The sequence below is a fragment of the Misgurnus anguillicaudatus genome, chromosome 22 (assembly GCF_027580225.2).
Source record: "Misgurnus anguillicaudatus chromosome 22, ASM2758022v2, whole genome shotgun sequence".
NCBI lineage: Eukaryota > Metazoa > Chordata > Actinopteri > Cypriniformes > Cobitidae > Misgurnus > Misgurnus anguillicaudatus.
This window is the reverse complement of record NC_073358.2, coordinates 51,574,275-51,592,938: the sequence shown is the minus strand read 5'-3', so window position 1 is coordinate 51,592,938 and position 18,664 is coordinate 51,574,275. Positions and strand designations below refer to the sequence as shown.

Here is an 18,664-nt window from a genome sequence, read left to right as displayed (position 1 = left end):
AGTCATTAACAATGCTGGGTAGATTACTTGGAAATTGTAATCAGTGATTATAAACTACAAATAAAAATATTTAATATATTCTGAGTCTTTTTTTATTACATTTAAATTACATTTGACTGTTTATTTGATGTCACATTTATTGTTTGTAATGTGAGTCATTTTTTATTACATTTAGATTACATTAGACCCCTGTTTATTTGTCACAAATTAAAGTATGATTATATTGCATGACAATAAAAATGTGTCTTTCAGTACAAAAAGCAAGGAAATATATTCCATTCTTAATTAAACAAGACATGTTTGTAAGTGCATTTGACATTACATTTCATGTAAATCATGAATAAACATATCAGCAGTGACATTATTAATATTTTAAAACACTACTGATTTTTACTGATAATTGTTTGTTAGGGTTTGCTTGTAAGATTTGTATAAGATTTTTCAAATTTTATGCAGAGTAACATTGGGATGTGTACATACTTCGTAGGAAAACAAGGATGGCAAATTATTTTTCTATGAAATATAGGGTTAGGTTAGGGTTATGAGTCCTGTATGAGACTGCATATATTTGCACTAATCCAAAGATTGCAGAAAATACATCAAATACAGACTGTACAATACGTTATGCTTATTAAGCAGGTGGTGCAAATTATGTTAAAAACATCAATAAAATGGTAAATTTATATAAAAAAAGATTGAAGTTCAGAGTTCAGTTTAAAACTATTTGAAGTTTGGAGTTTAGATGGTTCAGAATACAGTTTTAAAGGTGAGTTTTAAATGTATAGTGCATGTCATGGTAAAATTATTATAAATAACGTTACATTTAATTATACTTAATGTTATGTATTTGTTGTAAAAATATATAAAGTGCTTTTTATATAGGGGTGGTTTCCCGGACAGGGATTAGCTTAAGCCAGGACTAGTCCTTAGTTTAAAAAAGAAAATATAACTAGTTTTAACAAACATGCCTTACTAAAAACATTACTTGTGTGCATTTTGAGGGAAAACAAAGGGCACTGATGTATTTTAAGATATGTCAGTGCAAGTTTCAGTTTGGACAGCTCTTACATTTATTTTAGTCTAGGACTAGTCTAATCCCTGTCTGGGAAACCGCCCCATAATGTCTAAAACCTTTAAAGGTTTCAGAATTGATCAGTAAATGTAAAATGGAGATTTTAATTCCTCTGAAGCAGAGCTTCTCAACCAGGGGGCCTCAAAATGACAAGTATTTAATAATAAGACAAAATAGCATGGAAATAAACTAAACTATAAAAGGATATTTCTTAAATATTTAATTTCGTAAATCATTGTTAGTTTGTTTGGGGTTTTTTGCGTCCTCTTGCGGTCATTTGATGCACAGCGTTTTTTTTGGCTCTCGCGTTCTTATTTTTGGTTTGTCCCTCGCGGTTTGTCGTTACGCGTCAGCACAGCAGTGAGCGCAGGCGCAGTAGGAAACACGTGCGTAGTGTGTGTATTTATCACATCATGGAGTTTGAGGGCTGCAGCTGCTTCAGACAGAGACTCGTGCTGTCCACACTGAGCGGAAAACGCGTGAAAATCAAAAACATCAGATCTAAAGATGACAACCCCGGCATGCGAGGTGCGCAAACACATAACTTAAATATAATTACACGTTATTAAACACGAGTGACGCAGTAAGTTAGCCTGTGGACAATTATTGATGTGTGCGATTAACACATTACATGCAATATAAAACACGTTTTCACAGCACGTGAATGTTTAAATGCCTTTTTATATGTCAGGATATTTTTTATTGTAGTCAATTTCTTGTGTTTTGTCTCTTAGATTTTGAAGCGAGCTTCATTCGGTTACTTGACAAGGTGACCAATGGCACCAGAATTGAAATCAACCAAACAGGTCAGTCCTAGTGAGAATGCCTGTTTTATTTTTTGATTTGATTTGTAGTTCTGGATGGTGAGTGAGTAACCATGGAAACAGTCATGATGTCAGTGTCATGTATGTTTTATTGTGTAGGAACGATGCTCTTCTATCAGCCCGGGTTGTTGTATGGAGGATCTGTCGAACATGAATGTAATTCCCAGCGGTCGGTGGGTTATTATCTGGAAGGTCTACTGATGTTGGCTCCCTTCATGAAGAGTCCTCTCAAAGCTGTGTTAAAGGGAATCACCAATGACCCTACAGATCCATCTGTAAGTCACCTGATGATGGCATATTTACAGTATGATTGCACGATATTGAAGAAAATATCTGGGAAAGAAAGCATCACGCTCTCTGTCTCTGCAGTCTATCTGCTATTTGCATCGACCCATGACAGCAAAACACTTTGTTTGAGATGTTGTAATACTGTAATACTGCAATCATGTTATTTAAAGGGGCCATATCATGGAAATCTGACTTTATCCATGTTTAAGTGCTATAATTGGGTGTAGAAAAGAAAGTGATTGTATAAATCTAGAAAAGGGTAAAAAGATCAACCTAGTAACTTAGTTTTGGTAAAGCATTCTCTGCAAGCATGTGGAAAAAATAGCTCATTAAAATTTGGCTCCCCTTGTGATATCAGAAGGGGATAATACTGCCCCTATCCAACCACAGCACTGCCATTTATTGCAGAGATCAGCTCATTTGCATTAAAAAGGACACACCCAAAAATGGCACATTTTTGCTCACACCTACAAAGTGTCAATTTTAACATGTTATAATAAATGATCTATATGGTATTTTGAGCTAAAACATTACACGCGTACTCCGGTGACACCAAAGATTTATTTTACATTTTTTAAAAGTCTTGTGAAATGTCCCCTTTAATTCTTCATTTGTGATGTGTAATACTTTGTTTCTTTCTCTTTTCTGCAGGTTGATCTTTTGAAGGTTACCGCTCTTCCTCTGATGAAGAGGTTTGGTATTGATGGAGATGGTCTAGAAATAAAGGTATGACAGGAATAACTTGTAAATGAACCAACAACAGAAATCCTTTTTAAAGCAAATCAGTCATCTCTCTGACTTGTCGTTTTTATCCACCTAAATCTAGTTCAGCATTTTGTAAATGAATCTCGACACCTCAGTACTGCTCTTGTAAGTTGTGTTTGTGAAATGAGCAAGAAACGTGTGTGATGTTTAAAGAAATTCACATTAAGACAACAACATGATCAATGTTTACAACATGGATCCTTGAAAACGGCAAAAAATGCTGTTATATGAATGCAAGGCCAGTAGATGGCAGTCATTTTTAGGGATGCATCAACTAATGCAGGAGTTTTCAAACTTTTTGTGTGTGTGGCCCACTATTTGTAATTAAGAATTTTCGCAGACCACCTCATAATACTCATAATAAAATATGTCTACACAAAGTCCTAAAATATTCTGCACCTCTAAATAGGCTTACTAGCACTGAAACTATAACTGGTCATCACATCAGTACAACAGGTTTGTTAAAAGAAGTTTACTGCACAAAACGGCTGCCACATATTTTATTTATTTATTTACTCAAGCGCCCGGGGCATGTTTCATTTGGACAATGGGGTTATTTCCATAGCAATGGAGTAGAATGAAATCCATACAGTAACAAGAACACTTGAATATAGTCAACATATCAAAACCTTTGGCGATTTTAGGGGATTATTAATCTTCATACAAGTCCACTTAACAGCACATCCGCAAAACATTTCAGAAACGCGAGATCAAGAAACTAACTGGAAATTAAAATGATAACAGGCCTTATTCATTCCATTTATAAACATTCGTTTCATATAAATTGCCTATAAAGGCCTATGAATTAATGACTTCTTAATTTCGAACAATTAAACAATGAATTAAACAAAAGACCGCAACACATGAAATATCCATCAATAAAACAAAATATATAAAAATAAAAACAAGTTGTCAAAAGGAAAAGCCATTGGAGTCCATTTGCCAGCCCGATATGAATATACCCCTTTGCCCCTCCACATCTTTCCCTTCCTCTTTTTATCGTCTTTATGATATAGGCCGATATTGGATGCAAGCCGACTGCCACTGGCCTATTTTAGTAATCACATAATAACTTGACAATTTAATTTAAAATGTATATCAATATAGGCCTACATATTCTTAAAAAAATCTATTATTTTATATTTTATTTTGCCTTTACACGGACCACCTGCAGCACCCTCACGGACCACAGTTTGGGAATGGCCATACGAATGGATATAATCAATAAAAATCAGTAACAGGGAACTACACTAACCTTTTCCACTGGTGGCACTTGCGCTACCAACTTTTTCAGTTACTGGCGCAAAATATGATTTGGTCGCACATATTTTTTTCAAGTTATGTTAAGGCGCTCTGGATAATAATGAACAATAATGAAACTGTATTGCATACAGATATGCTTTTTATTTTACTTTCCATCTTTTAAACCACATGCCTTCTTGTTTTCTTAAACGTTGCAGTCGTGTTTCCCACAGACATGAAATTTACTTGGTGGTGAAAAGGGCAATTATTACCCACTGACAAATAATGGTCTACTATACATATGACGAAGAACTAATAATGTGTGACACAACACAATACTTTGATTTATTGAAAATTAATATTAATTTCACATTATATTTCATTAATCTAACCACCCCAAACTTTCTTTGCCATTAACAAAGCTGACACTGTTTGTCAAAGCACCACGAAAGCACTTACTGTTTTTGCACTGATATATGAAGCAATTAGACCCCTTTTATCAAACTCAATATAATACAATACTATGTATAGTATATTAATAGACAGTGCAGGTCTATAGATTATAAATGTGACTGATGTTATGACTGATGTTATAATGGTAATAATTACTATTAGATAGGCACTTTTACTGCTTCTGTTCTATCTTTCTATTTCTCTCTTGCCGATTTAAAAAGCTTAATCCACTCATTTTTTCAGATTTAAAAGTCTACTTGCTGTCCCGGTGACAGATTTACATTGCTTTGCTCGTTCAGTGCAATTGGCTTGACATTAGCATTGCTCTTTGCTACAATCTCTGTCCAAACTTAATATGGATATGGTTTTAGAAAAGATATGGTTTATTAATAATAAGATTATTAAAAAAATGTGAGAAAGCAAATGCAGCGCGTGGTCGTAACAAGAACCATCGCCATAGAAACCGAAGGCACGCTAAAACAGCACTCGAGCTTTAGCGCAGTAACGCTCATGGCCGTTTTCCGATCGACTCGGGTTATAAACACAACATTAATCAGACTTGGGACCCAAAGTAATTAAACTAGGACCTAACCGGACCCGACAGACCACTTAAAATATAAACCCGGAACCATACGGGTCCCGCGTCCTCAGTGAAGAGAGACCTCTGCTCAAGTTCAGAAACATGGAAGACACTGCGCTTGCGTCGCGTCGCACCCAATTCATTGAGAAACAGCTGAGCACGCAAACGCACACTGATAGGGAGAGACACGACGTGCTTTCACGCAAAATGAAGCCAACGTGTTGATGGCTCAGAGCACGTTATAAAACGTATTCTTAAAATTCACATTTCTGTTTTAATAAATGCTCATAGTAAATCATAGCATATTGTCTAAAACATTAGGTAGCACATTTGCGACCCATTAAAAATTAGGGTCGCAACGGCAGTTCAAAAGGTCGCATATGCGACCGTTTTGGTCGCAGTGTAGCTCCCTGAGTAAGAAAAATGGTCACATGCCACCACCGTCGGACAACAATAATGTATGAAGCAGACCTTCATACAGTGGAAACTGTGCGTTTATAATTAAAGTCAGGTGTTGTTGTTTCATACGGAGTTCTAAATTGGGCTACTTTGATGTTTTTCTGTGGGGTTAAGAATTTGGTTCATTAGTTGTTGGTGTTTGGGCTGTGAATAGACATTGGGTGCCTTGTGGACTAATTTTAAATGGCCATTGGGCTGGTTTTGTTATGTGGGTCTGGCAACCCTGAAGGACAATGACAGAAGCAAAAGCACAAACGAATGCTGGTTAATAAAGGTTTCATTTCATTTCCTTTAATATAAATGAGTTTGTATTTGTTAAAGGAGTAGTTCACTTTCTTAAAAAAATCCTGATAATTTACTCACACCATGTCATCCAAAATGTTTGTCTTTATTTGTTCAGTCGAGTCGAAATGTAAGTTTTTTTCAGGAAAGGATTCCAGGATTTTTCACACAATAATAGACTTTATTGGACCCCAACAGTTTACCGTTTCAATGGTTTAAAATTGCAGTTTCAACACAGCTTCAAAGGGCTCTAAATGATCCCAAACGAGGCATAAGGGTCTTTTCTAGTAAAACAATCATCATTTTCGGCAAGAAAATAAAAAATATGCACTTTTTAAGCACAACTTCTCATCTTGCACCAGCCGTGTGATGTGCCAGCCTGACCTTGTGTAATGCATAATCATGCATAAAGGTCATTACATATGTGAACCATTTTACACAATAAACTGACACAAAGACATTAATTAGTATCATTCCACATACAATCACGTCTGAACGCTCCTCTACCGTTACAGTGTTTACAAGGGTGGAGAAAGTTTCACATACATCATCCGTGACCTTTTGACGTGATGATGCATTACGTGAGGTCGAGCTGGCACGTCACACGGCTGATGCAAAAAAGTCTTTGAAACTTCTTTTCAAAAGTTTGCATTTTCAGGACCCCCAAATATTAGCATGTGAAGAGCCTCCAAATCTCCCTGTCTGTTTGTAGGTGGTAAAGAGGGGCATGGCTCCCAGCGGGGGTGGTGAGGTGCATTTCTCCTGTCCGGTACGCAAATCCCTGAAACCCGTGCAGCTGACAGAGCCCGGAAAAATCAAGAGGATCCGAGGAACAGCGTATCCTTCCACTGAGACGATAAATTCATTTTCCTCAGAGCTTTCAGTCACCACAGATAAATTCTGGTTTTAGGGATTTATAGATTTTCTTTTTAATTGATGAACTGCTTGTTTTATATATTTGTACCTATAGTTTTGTTTGATTTCTTGACCCGTTGGGTCAGTGTGTCCGTGCGGGTTTCTCCTCAGATAGCCAACAGGATCGTGGACTCTGCTAGGAGCATCTTAAATAAATTTATCCCAGACATCTATATCTACACAGATCACATGAAGGGGTTGAACTCTGGAAAGTAAGTTACATTTTATCAATGCCTGTAGATGGCGACATTCCCTTAGATCAGCGTTTCCTGGAGACACACCAACAGTGCACATTTTGGATGTCTCTCACATCTTGACCCCATTATTTTCCATCTTGGAGTCTCTAGTAATGAGCTGATGAGTGAATTCAGGTGTGTTTGGTTTCACTCCAGGAACAGGGTTGGGAGACATTGCTTTAGAAAGAATTTATCTTAAGTTTTACATTTAATACTTGGCAGAAAAAGTGTTGATTTTGTATCATAATGATTTCTTTAGCGTTAGTTTCATCTTTTACACATTAAATGGTGCATAGACAATATCCTTTAACTGTGGTAAAATTTCTGTAACGCACACTTTCTCATAGGATATTGGTTTAATGTAAAGTGTCACACTTGCGTTAATCGACTCTGTTTGTTTGTAGGTCTCCGGGGTTTGGTCTGGTTCTTGTGGCAGAAACCCTGAATGGTACGTTCCTCAGCGCCGAGGTCATGTCCACACCGCAAGGACAGGGTGATCAAATTCTGCCGGAGGATTTGGGAAAGAAGTGTGCCAAACTGCTGCTGGAGGAGATCTATAGGGTGAGTATGACCCGGACAACCATACATCAGACATTCGTTTCTCTTCCACCACACAAAAGCAGTCATGCAGAATGTTAGTTATTTTCTTTAAGACGTTATAACCCATGATGTTTAGCTGTTTTGTCCTCAACTTTTTGTCCTCGAAAGGCTTCATACTGACACACTAGAGCAGAACTGAGATGTTGTTGAAATCCACTGAAGCGTTTTGCCTTGGACACCCAGAAATCAATGAAAGGCATTTTATGGCCGTGTTTACAGTCCACTGGTGCAGAGGCATGCTGGGAAATTTAATATTGGTCTGTAAGTTACTGTACTGATAGCAGAAACACACGATAATAATTTAGTAGTGTTTGATTGTATTCCTTATAGTAGGACTGGACAGTAATTTCACAATTTTCACAAACAGTGATATGATATATATTTTTTTATATACATAACATATAATTCAAGCAACTAAAAGGTTTTTATCTAGTACGTTTTATATTCAGGGTTCCCACGGGTCCTTGAAATCCTTGAAAGTTTGAATCTGGAAATAATTCAAGGCCCTGGGAAGTTTTTGAAAATAAACATACATGGATACAGGTCATTGGAAGTGCTTGAATCTGTTTTGTGCAGGAGGTTTTCTGGAAAAAATCTATATGATTCCCTGTGTAGTGTAGGATAATATCATAAAAATTCTAGACTTTCACTTTAAATGCTTATATCTTCTGTATGCAAATGTTGATTCATACCAAAATGCTTTTTTGCATAGTTGTGTTGGACACATGAAAACGTCTCGGGGTTACGCATGTAATTTTTGTTCCCTGAGAAGGGAACGAGACGCTGTGTCTCCCTTGCAATACTTCCTGCGTCCTTGTAACGGCGTCTTTGGCAATATTTCAGATAGCGATATACTTCCTGTCTCCTGCATCACCCTGTCTTTGTCGTTAAGCCTCACCATTGGTTGAATTTGATATACACATTCAGACGCACTCACCCCTGGAGGCGTCCCCAAAGTGTCACTGCAGTGACGCAGCGCGAGTTCCCTCGAAAGGAAACTGTAACAATGTATCTTAAAAGGTAACCTTGCTCTCACTTGAAATGTGCCGTCACATTTAGTCCTTGAATTTGATGGTATTGGACCTGGAAGGTCTTTGAAAGGTCCTTAATTTTGAAGTTAACTAAGGTGTGGGAACCCTATATATTTCTTTGATAATTGATTTAAACTTAGGAGGTCTTTCACAAAGCGCTTTAGTGGTTGCACTTTTCCGTGACGTCTTCTAGCAATCATGAGCCGCGCTCTCCTGTACGGTGAACAAAACCGAATGTGTGTTTGACTTTTAATTGCTCATCTGCATCTAATGTCAATCATATCATTGTCACCATGCGATTAAGTAATCTGTTCGGGACTGAAGGGTGTTTGCCCAGAGAAGAGCTGTCAATCACTCAGAAACACGAGAAGGACATGCAGGGTTAATTCGCCTCAGTCGCAGAGTCCAATGACGACACCTCATGGGGGGAAAGCTGGAGATGTAATGCACATATTGAACTATGGATGAGGAAAAGAGGCTTAAGCCATCAGGTGCCCAGGTTAGGAAAAGAGGAAAGACGAGGAGAAACGTGCATTCGTCGATTGTTCGTCGATGCCATGTTCAAGTACTCATGCCCATCCGTACGTTATGTAACATTGAATACTAACATTCAAAAGTTATAAAACACTTTCACTTATTAATATTTTTTCACAAATTCCTAAAATAGCAAATTGATCAAAACTTGAAAATAATGGAACTAAGAAAGTCAATACTGTGACTGAAGAAATCCATAATATGTTAAAACAGAAACATTTACAGACATCTTGTGCTTTTTAAAATGTTAAAATAGCTCTCTGTGAGATGTTGATCTCAGAAATGGCCCCAAGCCTATTTGAGTTTGAGACCCCTACATTACTTATTATATAATATTATAAAGGTGAGTCTGAAAGTCTTGTGTTTATTTAACCGTGATATCACATTTTTTGTTTGCGTGAAGGTTAAACACGAATTAAAGGTTTAACCTTTAATATATTTATACCTTTTTTATTTTAAATTTGGTATCATTTTATAGGAGGAGGTTTCATAGACGTGGCATTTTTTTCAGAGGCTTTGGTATTGACATTTATTTTGGGCCTTCTTTGCAGTTTTTCCTAAGGGCTTTTTTAATATGCAAATCCAGCCTGATCTCACAAGAATTCGTACAAATTTGGCAATTTTGCAAAATGAATTCATACGAAGTTATCGTGCAAAAACATACAATTCTCATGAAAATAAAACAACAACAAAACAGAACCCCGTCACGGGTCAATGCAAATCGTACCAAAACTTTTGAATGTGGTCATATGAATTAATACAACTTACCCAACTCGTAAAATATGTACAAATTCTCCTGAGATGGCGTTGGCATACCGTTGTCAGATTTATATAGTAACGACTAAATTAAAAAGTGTTATGATAAAAATTTTGGCCATATCGTCCACCTCTGCTTGATGGTGTCCACACTGGTTTTTTTTCGACAAGTAGTTTATAAAGTCTTTTTCCCACATGCTCGCTTTGCTGTTTTCCTTGCATGTGTCTGCTAAATTCCTTATTGTAAATAATTTGTGTTTAAATCTGGCGATTCTGTGTTTTCTGTTTTATTGTGAATACTTGCCCAGCATGTGTATTATGGGATGTTGGGGTGTTTAATCAGATCAGTTAATGTTTGAAGGAGCTCCAGCCGGTACACAACCACCCTCAGATCTGTGTGCGTGTGTGTTTGCGTTGAGGTTAATAAGTAGTTAATGTTGAGTCTCTGTAGTAAACATCTCATGAACACACATCAGATCTGATGCCACACTGAAAAACATCACGTGAGTTTTTTGATCTCTTCACAGACTGATTTTAATTCAACTTTAATTGTGGCAATTAACTTCAGATTTTGTTTGCTATTAAAGGTCCACTTTTAATATTCTAAATTAATATTTATTTAAAACGTAAATTTTTTTTATGCACTAAAGTGAATCTAATATACAATTTTCGTTATTCCTGATTGGTTACTTGAAAGAATTTGAAAATAAATTGTCTTAATATTAGCCGTTAATAATTAGTAAGGGAATTGCACAAAAAGGTTGCGCATAACTGATCAAAACCTCTTTTTTATGTTGACATAAAAAGACAATAACTCAAATCTTTAATAGCATTTCATTTTGATTAAAGATACAGAATTACAGTCAGTTTGTTTGGTAACATGAATGTTTTAACCGCCGGACTGAATGTGTACGTGTTTGTTTGGCCAGTGACATATGGGGTTGTATTGAAACCTTGTGTTATTTCATGCTGCATCGCTGACAGAGGAACAGAAAGTTACGTCTTATTTTATTATTAAATTATTACAGCCAAATTGAAAATTACAACCATAACATGATTTTTTATTTGTTCAGGTATTTGGACATTTAAAAATTGTACATTTATGAATTTGGCAGGTGCTTATATCCAAAGCGAACAGTGCATAATATATAATGAATATTAATTTATTACCATACTGATATCAATAATCTTCCAAGTTAAGTTATGTGTTTGTTTATTTAGTGTTGTCATACGATTAATCGTGATTAATTGCATAGAAAGTAAAGTTTGTGTTTGTATAATTTATGTGTGTGTACTGTGAATAATTATTATCTACACATTAATACACACGTGTTATGTATGTATTTAAGACACATTTACATACTATATGCTCTATTATATAAACTCTTTTTGCGATTAATCGCGATTAATCGTTTGATTAATCGCTTTGTTAAAGTGCAATCGTTTGACAGCACTATTATAAATATGCACTACTTGATTTTTACATTGTGTGTCATTAAATGTGGTCTGACGACCATCATAAACAGCTTTATCAGTAGATGTTTTGTTATTTTATTTGTCGATGGTCGATCTTGTTTAGATTCAGAATGATTGACGTATGCGGTTGTTTGTGTATGGTGTGTTTTGGCATGGTTGTGAGGTTACTGCCACGTTGTGTCCTTGGATTATGTCAGAGACGGTGGAGTATTGACCCCTTTTATAAAGACATTTATATATTTTATTTAAAGTCTGATATTGGTCCAATAATAATATTTTTTGAATGGTCTTGAAAATGGGCTTCAGTTTTAAGTTTGGATTGTGACCTGGCTTCATACACGTACGGGTCTGTTGATCTCTCATTCTGATGATCTCATGGTTAAAAACATGAGAGTGCTGGTTACGCAAGTCTGACAAAGACATCCAGTGTGAGCGATCAGATAATTACATTTGACAATTTCTACACCGTCAGACGGTCAGTAAGACAGAAACACGGTGTGGTCTCTGGATCAGGGAGAGGTTTTATGTAACAGGAGTGTCAGGGTTTGATATCTCAGGAGATGTTCTTCTACTGTACTTATTTATGTAGGTTGAGGAAAATGTTTGGGACTTTTCCAGGAACCGTTGGCCGTTTTGTGAAAGTTTCTGTGCGTTTCGTCTCTATCATGAGACATTGGCTCGTATGAAACTAATATCAGTTGCTCCAGTATTAAAGCAGATGAAGGACATTTTAAACAGACTGACATTGATCTGGATGTGAATATTCACTATTGGATGTTACTTGAATATATTCAGCATTTTTGGTGAGGATTAACCTTATTGTTCTTCAGTCTATTTGTTTTAATGCTGTTTCTTTAAATGGGATTTTTTTTTTTTTTTGATTTGGTGTAAACCATACAACTGTGATGTTCAAATCTACTGGAACGATCATTGAAATGCATATATGGTATCATTTATCATTCTTCAGGTTTATAGATTATATTACATTTATTGATTACATACTAGGGCAACACAAGATTTCGTTTCGACATTGCAATGCGTTCATCTTCAAATCACAAAACAGAATTTCTTTCTGTATGTCTTTGCCTGTGTTACACTATTAAAAACTGTTTAAAATGCAAAGAGCTTTACAAGTCGTCTGCAGATGTCAACCAATATTTCTCACATCGTATATACATTGCAGAAAAATCACAGTTTCCCCAAAAATCATGCAGGCCTATTACACACCATGTTACGCCATATGAAATCAATGAAAAGCTATTGAATACCATTTCTGTACCACATTGTATATTTGTGCAAGATAAAGAAACAAATAGATTGGTAGGTATTGGCATATTTACCTATTTGCACATCGATTGAATTATGTAATTGCTTAATATGGATTTTTTTTTTTGAGAACACCAAATTTAATCCAAAATAAAATAGTTTTTGTTCTGTTTTAGGGCCGCAAAACGATTAATCGCGATTAATCGTCTGCATAATAAGCTTTTTTTTACATCTGTGTGTGTGTCTGTGGTGTACAATAATTATGTATTTATAAATACACACAGATGCAAGTATAATTTTAAATATATATTTTAATTTTAAGGAGTTATTTTTATATAAATATACGCATGTAAATATGTCTTAAATATATACTTCCATGTGTGTGTATTTATATAAATAATTTACATTATTTATATAAATAATATGAATATTTATATAAATAATTATACACACACACACACGATGTAAACAACAAAAAATTCTGCAAATGATTAGTCGCGATTAATCGTTTTTCAGCCCTATTTTGGTTAATGTATTGGTTTAATTTTAGATCAGATTTTGGAGAGGTGATCGATTAGAGCCGTGCATTACAACATTAGCTTAAACTTTCCCACAGTGATTTAATTATGTACAGCATCTACTAGCAGAGGTTAACTGGACCAAACTAACCAGTGTAACTCTGACCCCATGATTTAACCTCGTTCTTCATCTCTCTTCCAGGGTGGCTGTGTAGATTCAACCAATCAGAGTTTGGCGTTGTTATACATGACATTAGGACAACAAGATGTTTCCAAATTCCTTCTAGGACCCCTTTCACCCTACACGTAAGTCTTTACGCTTTCATCATCACCTGTTATTCTTCTGGGATTGTAGTTGTTGGTTATCGACTGTTAAGAACATGAGTAATATATTTATGTTCATTATTGTATTAATTCTGTTCTAGTTTTTAGCGGTTCGGGTCAGAGACGTCCTGTGGCTCTAGCGGACATGAATTGTCCATTTTCAGTTATCATGGTACCGGTGCTGTATGTCTATCAAGTACAGTACTATGATAACTGAAGATTGATCGTGCCAACACATGTTTCATCTGTGCTGGACCAACTTTCGTTGCAAGAATTTGTGAAATTGTTTGTTTTATGAAACCTCCTTACATGATGATTTAGTTGTGTTATGGGGTCCAGACGTTTTGATGGCATATTTTAGGTATTGACACAGTTCTGAAGAGAGATAAATAACTTTATATATCTTATATAAAGGTCTAATAGTTCTTTTTTTATTGAAATATAAGTTCTGGGAGTTTGTGAAAAAGGTTTTATTGCATGATTTCCATTGCTGGCATCGCTCACATCAGAGAGGGTCCAATTATTTTTGATTAGATTAAAACCATGTGTCATGTTGCACAGAACAATTGTATGGCTCACATGTACTATAGTATTACCATGGTATTTTTTAAAGTTGTTTGAAATGGGGGATAGTGAGGTATGAGGTCTTACTAGCTGCCTTACCCTTCGAATTGCACAAATTAAAAATATGCATTAACTCTCATATATCGCCAAAATGTTTTTACGCTCCGGTGTGGTGGTTTTTCAGGCAATTCGAAAGAGGAATACATCACAAAACTGAGGCCCTAGTCCACACATTCACGTTTTTGCCTCCTTTGTAAAAATACATTGCTTCTCCCGAATGTGGGCTTTCCTTACTATTAATGCTTGAGTAATGTAGACTTACAAACATCCATTGCCACAACATTGAATAAAATATTGCAAAAAATTTATCTGTAATGAAAACCAAGCTACTATGAATTAAATTGATGTAAGTAATAAATAAGTTACTAATTACGTTTGCTTTCCTCCCTGCAGTATTGAGTTTCTCAGACACATCCGAGACTTCTTTCAGATTATGTTTAAAATGGAACCACAGAAACCCGGAGATGATGAGCGAATAGGAGGAGAGAAAGTTCTGATGACGTGTGTTGGAGCCGGATACAGCAACATCAGCAAAACCCTTAAATAAAGACTCCAAACATCATCGTCTTACAATAGAAGAATGCTTTTTACTTCATGTTTCTATCATTTAAGTATTTGACTGAGGTGACATTCCCAAATATTATGTACATTTCTGACAAATGGCTGCTGAAAGTTAGTATGTTAATTTTTTTTATTTTTTTTTGAGTAACTAAGTTGATTTTCAAAGTGAAATCTGAACAATAAAAGCAGTGTGCCCATTTTTACTGAACGTTTTATCGTGAGGCTTGTTTTATTATACTGCATTTTTATTCTTTATAACTGATGATTATTTAGACAATTAAAACAAATTTGTTTTTCAAAACTCAATTTCAGGGGGCTGTTGCAGTGCCAAAGTAGCATGATGCATTCTCAGAGTCTCCAGCATATTAATATTGTCTGCAAATGATGTGAAATATCCAGGAAATCAAGTATTTGAAAATGTGCAGGTTAGAGAGGTCAGGTGTAGTGCAGAGTATACTGAGTATACCGACTTCTTCCTTAAAAATTGGGGGCATAAATTAAAGCAACACTAAAGAGTTTTTGCTCTTTGCTCCCCCTACAGGTTAGAAGTGGAATTGTCCATTACCAATGTCGTAAATAATTTAGCCTACTGCAGCATAGCTGGCACTGATTGGATTGTAGGTCTGCCGTAAAGCAAGTTTTTGTAGTTTTCACTCGGAACTAAAGGACCCTGACCCGACGGTTGGAAACTTGTTTGGTGCGGTTTTGGCCGATAGAGGGCTGCAAAGCGAATGTGAAAGTGCCGTTCACCCTGTTTCGAGTGAATGAATGACTGGAACTTTTTTGGAAACATTATTTTAAGCTAAAAACTCTTTAGTGTTGCTTTAAGAGTATACACCCACTTCTCCAAGCACCACTACACCACTGGGTTCAGGTAAAGTCTTTTGAGACTTACATAGCGAACGATGAAACAAATCGACAGCATATCTTGATAGGTCTTTCTTTCTGTTGCCTTACAATTAATCTCTGTCTTCAGTTCAGTATATCACTGTAGTTCATTTACAGTGTAGTGTAAATGACAGTGTCTAAAAAACAAAAACAAATATTACATTCATTACTTTATAAACACATAATAATGCCTAAAAAGTAATGTATAAATTATTATAGTTGGGTTTTTTGGGAGGGGAAGCTATACAGAGACTACACCTTGGCAACTTCCCATTGCATTTAAAGGGATAGTTCACTTTAAAATGAAAATTCTGTCATTTTCTCATTCTCATGTTGTTTTAAACCTGTATGAATTTCTTTTTTCTGATGAACACAAAAGAAGATATTTTGATAAGCACGCAGCTGATTGTAGCCATTGGCTTCCATAGTAGGAAAAACAAATACGATGGAATTCAATGTGTACTTAGCAACCCGTTCTCACCAAGATGCGTGCAAATGGCGCGCAGTGTGGTTGTCGTGCAGTGGATGCGACAAATTCTGATTTTGCGTGCATACGATACACCTGTCCTTCCCATTCACTTATATGGCGATTCGTTTTGTGTCATTTTATTTATTGTTTTCTCATTTGTTTTCTGTTTTTTTTACCATTTTCGCTTGGGTTTAGGGTTAGAACAACTTTTTGTTATATAAAAATGACATCCACTCCAAGCGACCATGGCTTAAATATAGACAAAAACATAGAGAAACCTGTATATTAAATAACCTGCTTAAACAAATCTGAAATCTAGCCCTAAACCCAAGCGAAAATGGTTTAAAAAACAGATAACAAATGAGAAAACAAATAAAACGACACGAAACGCAAAACCGGAATTTGGCGTATTGCGCGATGGTCGCACTGCGTGTCATTTGTGCGCATCTTGGTGAGAACGGGTAGGTACTAACACATGTGTGCTTAACATCATTTATCAAAATATCATCTTCATCATTTATCACAACACTTCCATAATATTTGTTTTTCCTGCTGTGGGAGTCTATGGTTACGGCAGCTGGGTGATAACCATCATTTATCAAAGTTTCTTCTTTTGTGTTCATCAAAATAAAAAACTACGGCTGTCATAAGATTAATCACGATTAATTGCATACAAAATAAAAGATTGTTTTTGCATAATATATGTATGTGCACTGTGTGTAATTATTTTGCATCTATAAACACACACACATGCATGTATTTGAGAAGCTTTTACATGTATATGTATTTATTTGGATTTTGATATATTTTATATTACAATTAAATGTAAAACATTATACATAAACACATTTTTTCTTAAATTTATATTTGTGTGTGTGTATATATATATATATATATATATATATATATATATATATATATATATATTATAATTGCACACAATAAACACAAACTTATTTTGTATGCTATAACTCTTTTGACAGCCCTAAAAAACCTCATACAGAATTTTCATTTTTTGGTGAACTACCCCTTTAAATACAATGGGTAGTTGCCAAGGTGTCTCTGTATAGCTCAGGTCCCTTATTAAGTGTTTTGGATGTTTTTGCCTGTTTTCATCTGCCAGGCAAAGATTACAAATCTGGTCAAGATTGGTAAAAATGATAACCGAATTTTCATTTTTTGGGGGAACTATACAGTCAGTTTTGGAACAATAACTATTTTAAAAAGTGTTTTTCCCTGAAACATATTTTGTGCGGTAAATTATTATAAATTGATGAAGTGAGTTAAAAAGCAAAATGAAGAATCTATTATTTCTCCTTTCTGTTCAAATATTTAAAAAATGTCCTTTCTGAACCGATCAGCTTCCTCATCTTTTTTTACTTCCTCACTTTGGTTTGTATGGATTGTTGATGTTTTTGTTCAGAATTGTTTGAGAGGACTTGCTGGTTTAAAAGCTTCCTATCATTGTCTTCAGCCTTTAGTGGCCTTTCTGATAGTCTGTCATTTCATGCATGCTTGCTTTGCATTTCCTCTTGTGCAGTGGTCCTTAAACTGTGTTCTGTGGAGGATTAAATAGACTCACGGGTTAATTAACACGACCCGAACAATTATTTTAAGTTAGTGAAGTTTTGTGTTCATTTTAAATCCCTCAGGTGTGGAAGGGAAGGGTTGCTCAGTCCTGCAAAGTTTTGCAAAGCATAAGGGTTCAGGAAAGCAGGCACTATTCTAGCGAAATAGACTTTTGAGGTGTCATGAAATATTTTGATAAAAAAGTAAATGCTATCAAAATAAAAAGCATACAGTTACAAACATCTCTTTTTTGCACATGATTTTAAATGACATCATATAAACCAATTTTGTTGTTTTTTCCAGATTTAAGGGGGAAATTTTCATTACCGCAACGCGTCCATGACTGGATTTGGGTTCTTTGACATGGAAATATTTATAATTAAAAAATCAACAAAAAAAAAAGCTTCAGTGCATGTTATACTATAAACATTTACAGTAAAGAAACAGGTTGGTGATCATTGGTAAATGTAGAGACAATAATAAGGAATATAAATGTGTCCAAGACCAATTTTCTCATCCTCCGCTCCGCAACAATTTTTAATCATTGTTTAAGCCCTCAATGAACTAACATTTTCAAAAAAAAATTGTTGGAAGGGACATAATTGACTGTGACAATTCTTTCCAGATAAAAGTTGAAATTTTGTTTGTCATAGTACCTAGACAACTTTTTAGTTCTCATTACCGAAACATGAGTTTGTAAATGCATATATTTAATAGAATATTATGTTACGGTAATGATAATTTTTGATAAAGATCTAAAAAATGTAAATAATTCTATAGGAAATATTTTTTAAATCTTCTAAAAATAATGGTTATAGTAAGTTCAGACCTTAATCTTATATGTGCAAAAAAATGGCTTCAAGGGCTTTTAAAACACCTTCTAAATCTGGATTTTGCGAGAATCACCCAGAAACGTGCACCTGTAATACTAA

General features: G+C 35.3%; 1 protein-coding gene across 1 annotated transcript; it reads left to right on the top strand.

The window, feature by feature from the left end:
- Nucleotides 1-1,431: 1,431 nt before the first annotated feature.
- Nucleotides 1,432-15,014, top strand: rcl1 (RNA terminal phosphate cyclase-like 1). Its single transcript, XM_055198226.2, has 9 exons — nt 1,432-1,600; nt 1,807-1,878; nt 1,996-2,171; nt 2,836-2,910; nt 6,678-6,802; nt 6,967-7,092; nt 7,521-7,677; nt 13,500-13,603; nt 14,639-15,014. The coding sequence occupies exons 1-9, from the start codon at nt 1,486-1,488 to the stop codon at nt 14,790-14,792; spliced, it is 1,104 nt and encodes a 367-aa protein (XP_055054201.2). The 5' UTR covers nt 1,432-1,485; the 3' UTR covers nt 14,793-15,014.
- Nucleotides 15,015-18,664: the final 3,650 nt, after the last annotated feature.

Coding starts and splice junctions, on each gene's coding strand:
- rcl1 (XM_055198226.2), top strand. CDS start 1,486: ATGGAGTTTGAGGGCTGCAGCTGCTTCAGACAGAGACTCGTGCTGTCC. Junction 2,172..2,835: donor ATGACCCTACAGATCCATCT/GTAAGTCACCTG, acceptor TCTTTTCTGCAG/GTTGATCTTTTGAAGGTTAC. Junction 6,803..6,966: donor AAGAGGATCCGAGGAACAGC/GTATCCTTCCAC, acceptor CCGTTGGGTCAG/TGTGTCCGTGCGGGTTTCTC.